This window comes from Belonocnema kinseyi, chromosome 4, assembly GCF_010883055.1.
Source record: "Belonocnema kinseyi isolate 2016_QV_RU_SX_M_011 chromosome 4, B_treatae_v1, whole genome shotgun sequence".
NCBI lineage: Eukaryota > Metazoa > Arthropoda > Insecta > Hymenoptera > Cynipidae > Belonocnema > Belonocnema kinseyi.
The window spans coordinates 83,569,538-83,579,877 of NC_046660.1; the positions used below are offsets into that span (position 1 = coordinate 83,569,538).

At 30.3% G+C, this 10,340-nt stretch overlaps 1 protein-coding gene across 2 annotated transcripts in view; it reads right to left on the reverse strand.

The window, feature by feature from the left end:
- LOC117171540 (uncharacterized protein CG10915) overlaps positions 1–8,603 on the reverse strand; it is a 33,344-nt gene extending 24,741 nt beyond the window's left edge. For both annotated transcript variants that reach the window (XM_033358943.1, XM_033358942.1), the window contains exons 1-3: positions 8,009–8,603; positions 2,464–2,565; positions 2,161–2,385 (exon numbers count right to left, since the gene is read on the reverse strand). In XM_033358943.1, the coding sequence (XP_033214834.1) occupies positions 2,161–2,385; positions 2,464–2,565; positions 8,009–8,209 (528 nt within the window). In that variant the 5' untranslated portion in view covers positions 8,210–8,603. The remainder of the gene's footprint in view (positions 1–2,160; positions 2,386–2,463; positions 2,566–8,008) is intronic.
- Positions 8,604–10,340: the final 1,737 nt, after the last annotated feature.

Here is a 10,340-nt window from a genome sequence, read left to right on the forward strand (position 1 = left end):
TAAAAAGAGCAAGAATAGGAGGTTTGGGCAGGGAGCTATATACATAATGGACGTCCTAGTTAAATCAGGAGGACTATATGGGGTAGAAGTCTGGGGGTGGGAAAAATGGGATGAGATGGAAAGGACTCAAGGGAGGTACGTAAAGATGGTAATGGGCTTGGATAGAAACACGCCAGATTACATCTGGAAGATGAAATCTGGCAGATTCAGTTTTGAAATCGAGGCAAGAAAAAGAGTTTTTAAGTATCTTACTAAAGTTCTAAACATGGGAGATGAAAGACTACCAAAGATATGTCTCAAGGAGGAGATGAGGAATTTAAAAAATAAAAATCCATCAAACTGGGGTAAAAGATCAAAATAGCTTTGAATGAGGCAGGAGATGGTGAAATACTTGGATTTATATTGGAAGGGGGGAGGGAGGAAGAAATAGCCACAAATTTAGAACGTAATATAAGGACAAAAATTGAACAGGAAATTCAAAATAACTGGGTGAGGATAGACAAATCTACCTATTGTAAAGACTATGGGAAATGGAAAACTGAGATGGGCAGAGAGGAATTTTGGTAAATCAAGGATTTAGGATATCTGGAGAAAGAACCAGACTTAGGTGTGGAAATGTCGGGAAATCAGGTAATAAGGGGTCCAAGGATCTAAACTGTAGGCTTTGCCAGAGTGAGTTTGAGGACATGGAGCACATATGGAAATGAACAAGAGCAAAGGAACTGATTAACAAGAGATGGGTAGAGGAGGTATAAATATGATTAGAGGAAGGGAAAGAGATGGAATTTGTGTCGAAAGTTTACCTCACATTGTCAGGAAGGCAGATGCTAGAGCATTTGAAACATTAGCAAGAGAAAAGACGAATAAGGATAAGGGGAAAGATTGGTACGATGATGCTTGTGTGGAGAATGGTGTGTGAGTGGAACCAAGGAATTAGTTATGTACAAAGTTAATGTTAGTTATTAGAACATTATAAATTTGTTAAAAATGTTAACGTTTATGCAGATGTTAATTTAATGTCTGAATCCGAGTCAAAACGCGAGTAGTGTATACTACGATATCTAAATGATAATTAACATCAAATGTAGCTATTATTGTTAAGGCTACAAAACTGTAATTTAATATAAAGGGAGCGAATTTGGGATGTAACGACTAATGTAAATACCTAAAAAAAGGTGTACATGTGAGAAATAAATTCTATTCTATTCTACCAAGAGATAAATTTTAAAATAAAAAAGACGAATTTTCTACAAAACACTTAAATTCTCAATAAAAAAATATTAATTTCCACAAACAAAGTTCATTTCGAAACAAATAGTTGAATTTTCTACGAAAGTAGTTGAATTTTCAACAACAACAAAAACGAATTTTTAATAACATAGTTGAATTTTCGACTACAAATTTTAATTCACGAGTTGAAAACAGTTGAAGTTAACCAAAGAGGACTCAACAAAAATAGAACAAATTCTACAAGCGGAAAATGAGAAAAATGAGAAGCATTTTTGAGAAAACGGAGGAAAAGAAGAATCCTTTAAAAAAGGAGAAACGGGGTGAAATCTTCTTATTGTACCAAAAAAAATTCTTGCAGGCATAATTTACACTAATTCCAATACGACCAGATTGTTCTAATTTTGCACTGAAACATTTCCATCTTTAAAATATAACCTTACACCAATAAAATCATTTACATATAATTATTGAAGTTTTCATTGACATGAAAAAATCATGGTTTGACAACTGAACGGAACTTGGAAGCAATTTCACTTCATTTATTGTGTGTTCTCACGTTGGTACCTCTGTTGGCATTTAACATATTCAATGATTCAATGGGATTAATCGGTGGTAATTTTTCAGTTCGTTCATTTTTATAACTTTTAAAAAGACTCTTTTATACTTTCATAAGCTTTCTGATAAAATATCTTGGATTTTGTAATAGAAACCTCCAATTTATATGATTCTGCTAAGTTAGGTTCTCACGATACAATGTTTATTTAAAAGCTTATATTTTCTACACTAGGTTTTAAAACATTCTTATATTTTGCAAAATGACGTGAAATTAATACAAATTTATAATATTTCAAGGGCATTAAAAAATCTTGGATTTTATTTTTTGCATGCTCCTTAATTGAATAAAAATGGGAAATTAGAGAAGAAACTTACTGCTCGATGCCTTATTTCAGCTTCTTTAAGAACTTTGGCCATACGACACTGCATGCGCCTTTGTTGGGCAATAAGAGCTTCCAAGCTTGCAGCTTGCTGATCAGCCTGACATCCTTGTAGTCCGATTGTTCCTCCAACTATGGCTAAATCTCTCGCAAGTGCTGAGTGAGGATCGGAAGTGCCACTGCGATATCGAGAACTCAGCAAATGCTTCATTTTCTCCGACTGGAAAAAAATATGATTTACTCCCAACAATTTTTAAAAATCAATAATGTTAATATTAGTATATTATATTTTAATTACTTTCAGAGCTGCTATAACAATGTCTCTTGCTTGAAGTTCGCCCTCCAAGTATCCTAGCAACTTTAGCAAGTCCGTCTTGCTTAATTCCATTTTTGGGTTACGCTGAAATCAAATTACATCGTTTGGAATATATATGTTTATATTTTTAATTTATAAAATAGATCATCCGCGTGTCCCTCAATCTTCGACTCAAAAATAAATTCAATATTTCTACTCGAAAAGGTGGATATCGTTACCTGGATTGTAGGCGCAATCATTTTTAATTGATTTCAATTCAAGTCTATCAGTTTTAATGTTTTAAATTTTACAACAATTGGTTATATATGTGATGCGAATCTGCATAAAAAGATTTCCAAAACTGTTTATTTGTTTATAAATTTTAAAAGTTGAAAATATTTTATAATTATTTTGAGTGTCGATCTTTAAAATAGAAAATTTCTGATTTAAATAATACAGAATCTTCGGATAAATTACTAGGGCCTCAAATTCTTTTATAAAATTGATGACGCGTTTTAAATCTCAGTCGATGGTATTTATTTTATAATTTTTTTATGAAAGAATTTGTTCTAAAATATAAAACAGATAAATAAAACTGATTACCTATTTCCATAATCTGTAAATCAACTTTGAAAGTAAAGATCATTTGTCGCTTTCGTCTATCTTCTAACAGTATTGTAACTTTCCTAATATCAGGACGATCTCTATCCAAATTTCAATCCATATAGGGAAAAAAATCTAAGCTAGATACGGCTACCGATTTTTTCTCAATGTTGCACATAAATTTAATGTACATCTTCATGAACAAGACAAGGATTATATGAAATATAAATGAAGACATGAAAATGGAAACTGGATAATTGCCAAAAATGAGATTTCACAGGATGAACAAACAAATTTTTAGACAATAAGGTTTCAAATATAAAATTTTGATAAAATTATAGAAGCATTTATTCCTCAAGAACGCTACATTAAAGATGTGAAAACAATAGGAGAACATTTCTTCTGTGTGAAAAAAGAGGGGAGAGGGCTGCTGGTCCTTATCCAGTTTTTCATCTCATAAATTTAAAAGTGCGTATTTCTGTACGAAATCTTGAAAATATAGTAAATACTATTTTCGGACCTTTTAAATATATGCAATATGTATATGGGGAGATTTCAAACAATATTTGCCACCAAAATTTTTTTTCTTGAAGATAAAATGTGGACCTTTTCGTCAACTTTCAAATAAAGTACTAAATCCACTTTAATTATTTACTGAATGATATAAATCAAATATTTATAAACAAATAGCTTTTTTCAATTTAGACTTGTTTTTAACTCTTTTATTTTATTTTTTTATTTTTTTGTATGAATTTTCATATCTTTGTTTTATATTGCAGTATAAGCAATTGAAAAAGGTACTTTTTTATGAACATAAAATTTTAAAAAAATGTTTTTCGAAAACTTTGCGTGTCATATTGAAATAAAAAAATACGTACCGAATATTTTTTAGCGTCAAACAAGAAAAAAAATACTTGACGTGAAAAAAAATTTCAGTGGCAAAAATTGTGTGGAATGCCCCATATGTATTTTTTGATATGTCGAAATTTCGAAAAATGTTTACGATATTCCAAGAATGTAAGTCCTCGGCATCTAGAGATACGGGACCAAAAGAGAGGCAGTGCTCAGTCATTCGTGACAAACAGCAGCGTAGTGGAAAAGGGGCCAGTGCGCGGACACTCATGCGCACATGTTGCGTGATATTATGTGTTCCAATTAAAAATGATTAATGCGACCCTGACTATTTAAGTTTGGATTCCCCCGATTTAGGCTGAAGGCCACTACAAGCCATGTCCGAAAACGTGCTTTAATCGGGAGCTGAGTATATATGCGAAACTTCCCATACCTTTAACTTACCTTAACTTTTTTTAACCATGTATTCTTCATTTTATCACGGTGAACAATCATGAAACTACAATTGAAAAAATTTCGAAAAATCTCATGTTTTCCTGATTTTTTTAAATTTAACAACAATTTTATGACATTTTTTCAAGTCAAATAATAGTTTGCTGTTAGATATTGAGAGTAACTTTAATTCCGCTTATAATGAGCTTTCTTTGATTAGAATTGATTGAAAATTGACATGAAAGCAAATATGAAATTTTCGCTCGTTATTGGCTAAAGCAGTACTTAGTTCTAATAGTGAAAAAATATGTAAATATTTTAAAAAACGCTACAAATAGTGTTTGTGCATTCGAATTTCAACATTAATTTCAATTGTTCTTAATTTAATCTATTATTTTAATTTCTCTTCATTCTCTTAATCTTTCTTAATTTCAACATTAAATTTTTATGAAAGGTGAAAAATTCGAGAAAAATGAGAATTTGCAGAATATTTTTCATTGTAGCTTCGTGATTTCTCATCGTGGTGAAATGAACAATATATGGTAAAAATATGTTTTTCTACTTGAAGAAAAATGTCAGTAAAATAAAAAATACCGAAGTTATTAATTATTATATACATACACCTACCAAACACGGGTTTTTGACCATGCAATCAGATTTTGGCAGTGTATGCGAAATTTTGCATATGACACTTTTTTCAGTTCTACTAGACCTACAATATCTACTATGTCACGTGGAAAGTATATTTAGTTTTGATTACTCATAGAGCGAGGTTTTGTAATGACGTAGTTTCAAATATACTTTTTTAGCACGTTTCAATATAATTCGACCCGAGGTGAAAAATCCAATTATTTAAATATCAGGAATACTTCAGTACTGTACCTGGCATATTTGTTCGCGTCTTCGAGACACGCCAAATGACCTATTGACGAACTTTTCACGGTCTCTTATGATCTAGCAATACTGAATTATAACTTTAAAAAATATATTATTAGTCTTGTTGACATAAGGAAAAAAAGTTTAATATTAGGTATACAACAGTAATGCATAATCTATATCATTTATTTGTTCGCGTCTGAAAGCCGCATCCTAAAAATAACCTACTAATATCGCTTTTAAAATTTGTAACAATCTTATTTACCTATTTTCTAAGATGATTTTTTTTTATATTGGGAATATAATAGTATTGTATGCGATGTAATTGTTCGCATTAATATAGACTTAGAATGTTAAAAATAGGTTACATTAATTATATGAAGAAAATTGTTTTATTTATTTGGAATGTAACATTACTGTAAGGTAAAACAGGGTGGCCGTTTTAATGTACGAAAAAAATTCCGGGGTTTTTCATGTTCGCAAAAAATTTTCACGGTCAATAAGATTTTAAAAAATTGAAGTCTATTTCAAAAATTTTTTCCATTTAAAGTAATAAAAAATAAACAAAAAATTAAAGCATTCAAAGTGGAACTCTTCAATTTAAAATTTATTAAATTTAAGTTTTAAAGTTTTGTAATCAAAACATTTTGTATTTAAAAGCTCAATAATTTACTTGAGAAATCTAGAAGTTGTTTTATATTTTTTCAAATTTAAAATTATTTTTGAATTTTTTTCAGAACTTCTGAATATCTTTTAACATGAATTGAATTTCTACTGCAACTTTTAGAAAATTCTGCATATTTTAAAAGACTGCCTTAAAATTTTGATTTATAAATGAAAATTAAACTCGAAATAATTTCAAATAATTGAAGCGAAATGTGTGTACAGATGTGTACTGTGAAAATTCGATTTATATAAAAATATATATTTAGAAGTTCTAAAAAACACTTCCTACAATTCGTTTAAATCACTTGAAATCATTTCAAGTTTTAAAGTAATTCTGAATTTTTTCAAAACTTCTCACTATCTCTTAGAATTACTTAAATTTGTTCTACAAATAATAAGTGTTCAATTGTTATTTATACATCAAAATTTAAGTATTTTACTTACAAATTAAATTTTTTTAATAGAACAATTATAACTGTACCGTTAAAACTTTAAAGGCTCTACAAAATTCAAACGATTTGGAACCTCTTATGAAACGATAACTATTAAATAATTATTTATTTATATTTACAGTTGATAAAATAAAACTAGTTTTATTTTTTTTTAAATTAACTTTAAACGATTTTAATTTGTAATTGTTTAAGTCTTCAAAAATACATTCTTTAAATTAAAAATATATGCTTAAAAATAAAAATTTTTAATGCAACCTTTTTTAATAAAAGATTTTCGAATCACGCATTATAAATTGAATGGTATCATTATTGAAAAAGATGCCGATGCAACTAATTATTTTAAAAACTTTTTAAATCGAACTTTGCCAGATTTTTCTTCTGAAAATTTTTAAAATTCCCGTTCAATAAATAAATTCACTGTCATTTCCCGGTGTCTAAAAATTCCCGGTTTCCCGGTCCAGCGGCCATCCTGTAAAAAGCTGTTCAGTGTTCATGTAACAAAATACATCGATTGACATTTTAATGGGCTTTCTGATTTCCTAAAAGGATCATTTTTCGTAAGACAGAAACACAGGCATGTAAAATATTGAGTGTCAATTTTTTTCTTTTTTTAGAGAAAAACCTCCCTGTGCGAAAACAAAGTAAGTGCTCATTAAATAAGAACACATAATTATACACATAGTACTTTGCAGCGGGACATTTTTTAAACAAATGTAGAGTGTTATAAATTATTCGAACTCATTAAAAACAGAATTTCGAAAAATTATTCCTTTTTCAGTTGTCATTCTCATTTCTTTAAACTTGCCAGTGCTCTTTTATAAATTCATACTGACTGATAAAGAAACATCTCTATACTTTTATTTTTTAATTAGATTACTCTAGATATTTTATTAATCTTTTTTAATTTGCGTCATGACTTCAACAAGATGTGCGACCAAAATTTTATCCTGTGAAACAAAAAAGTTAAGCCTCATAATCAAATTATAAAAGAATATTATTTTTATTACTACATTTTTGTGTGTCTGAAACTAGCAATATTAAACTAAAAAGTATGGATTTCCTTACTTGAAAAGCAAATGTAGAAATAGAAAGAAAAAAAACACTGGAGTATCAATTTGATTATCACTTAGAAATTTAACGTGCAAACTCTAAAAAACCGAGCAAAGGCTAGAAAATCTGTAAAATACTCGATCTCTTATCTCTACTTCTTATTTTTTAATCTTTTTTTCTTCCGATGGACCCTCAACTCTAACTAGATGCAAATTTACAATGAAATAGTAAACTAGAATGTTCACATATTAAATAAAACATCTCACGCTTTCTAAATAGAATATACAAATAGAAAATAATACATATATCTAAAAATAAATAATTTCACTCAAAGATAAAGGACTTCTTACAATAAAATAGTTTCTGACTCACTAACTTTAAAAAAAAAAGAACAGAAACATAAAAATAAACTCCGAAATCCTAAAACAACAAACAAAACCACCAAAAGAAATTTCTGAATCACAAAAGAACCTCAGTAAAATCCCAAAAGCGAATAAGCCGGCTCAAGTTATTTTAAGCTACCTGAAATAAAGTCTTCAATTTACATGAATTAACTCACCTTACATGAATTATTGCCTTTAAAAAATGTGTGAAACCTTGATAAAAATTATAATTACCTTGAGCGTGTTTGAAGAACTTTTATCAAGAGGTTCGAAATTATTTCCTTGTTGATTGGGTTGCTGGGGCTGGGACGACATTGCGACCGGGGGGGTCTGCGACTTGGCCAAGGGGATTATCGTCGAGACGGAAACTCCCGGAGGGCCGATCGTTGAGCCGGCGGAACTCGCGGTGACAGCAGCTTGACTCGTAGATGCCATCTTGGTTTCGAGGGTTAATCTCAACGGGCGAGCAGATAAACCGAATCAAATACCAGAGACACGCTTCTTCTACAAGAAGGCTTGTCGCCACTCAATGGAATCCCTCACCTTTCGATTCCAAGGTTTTCAAGGCTTTCAACTTCAACCCGTTGTGCGTGGCCCCCGTGGAAGGCTCGCGACTCAACCCGCGCCTCAACATTGCGGATGCTATCTATCCTGATTTTTATCGAGATTAACTTCTGCCTTCCGAGCAGATCAATCCACTTCAAGCTTGTTTCGTATTCTCTTATCCACTCCACTGTGACAAATTAAGCACAAAGCGTACCGGATGAATTAAAAAAATCCCTTTACGTTTTCCTTTATCACCCTTCCTCTTGAAGACGACGACTCTGTCGATACTGTCGCTTTCTCCCTTCGTCGTATTTCTTTAGGGTTGTAAAGTTTCATGCAATTTTAGCCCAATGAAAAGTTTCATGAAACTTTTCAAATATCCAAGCGGGAAAATTTGAAATATTTCAAAATGCTATTAAGTAATGGGTTGCAATACAAAACTAAATTCACAACAATTTTGCCGCAAATGGGGTTTTCGTATTAAGAATTTAAAATTAAAACAAATACATTGAATATATTAAATACATTTTAAAAGCATTTATTCGAAATCTCATTTTTAATATTCTAATAAAAAAATTGGTATTTCAAAACCAGATAACTGATGATTTCTCAACTTGTTTCCCGTCTTGATTTTTGTTTTTTTTTTAATTGCTTAGACCCTTAAATTTTAAACCTTTTTTTGACCATATACCGCTTTCTAAAGTTTCTTGAGCGCAGTAAAGTAATAAAATACTTTTTCGAAGGAAAGGCCCTTACGTAAAACTATTTGCTACTTTTCGCACCAAATAAAATTCCATCTGAAATCTTCATTTTCTACAAAAAGCCACTTTTAAAAGGTTACTTTCACCTACATTTTTGCGCTGGGATTAGAAACGATATTGTCAAAATTATTATTGTTTGTTTATAAAGAAACATATATCTTACTTATTATTATAGACCTTTCAGCGAAAAATAATTTGGTACAGTGCGATATCGACACACTAAATCTTTACTTCCTCAGAACAGAATCATTTTTTTGGATGAAAAATTTTACAAATCAATATCTTGGGAGAACATTTTTATTTATGGTTGAAACGGAAAATTGCACGTTATATTGTGATCTGCATCCGAGCACGTTCCAATTTTAAGTTCTTGTCGCTTTGAAATGGTCAACTTCTACATTCTCTTCCTCGGAAATTGGCTCGGAAGAGGGTGATTTTGCTTAATTATACTTTTTTGTCCATATATTGGTATCTCTGTAAATAAAAAATCCTGCAAATTTCAACCTAAAATTTTTTTGCGTTATGCAGGGTTGTGGGGAAGTTAAAAATCTTTTCTTCTCGTAAACAGATGAACCGATATTTACGAAAATAAAATGCGTGATAAAAGTCAGTAAGACTAATTAAAATAAAAGAAATTCAAAAAAATGTTGACTAAAAATACTGATACAATTTTTTGTTTAATTGTAGAGATATTTTTGTTGTTTTAAAGTAATACCTCCATTAAAAAAATATATCTTTTTAAGTTATCTCGTTCAGTGGCACAGCCACACACATTTAATTCCCTTTCCCCCCACTCTTTGCCTAAACATAAACCCGAAGCCCCTCCGAAAAAAATCCTGGCTACGCCGTTGGTCTTGTACAACATATTTTTCTTCCTAATTAATCAGAGTGGGAGGTCATAGTATAAACAAATTTTCAAAATTTCCAAATAAAGTATTCACTTGTTTCTTATCAACATATATCGTGTTAAAAGAAAATATATAGAACCGCTTTCGAGAAAAGATATTTTCTTTATTCTTCTTTTTCCCTCTTTTTTTGGGTAGTTATAGTTGAAGTTGTCGAAAAATGAAAGATTTGTTTAGGAAAATTTGAAACAAAAATGGGCAAAAAAGCAGGTGAAAATTTTATTTTGAAATAATTTTTAACGATGACCTCCCCATCTAATATTCATGCAAAAATGTGTTAAACTAGACCATTTTGCTGTTTATATTATTCTTATGTGGCTAAAAATTTAGCTGTTTCGTTAAAAATTTATCTGT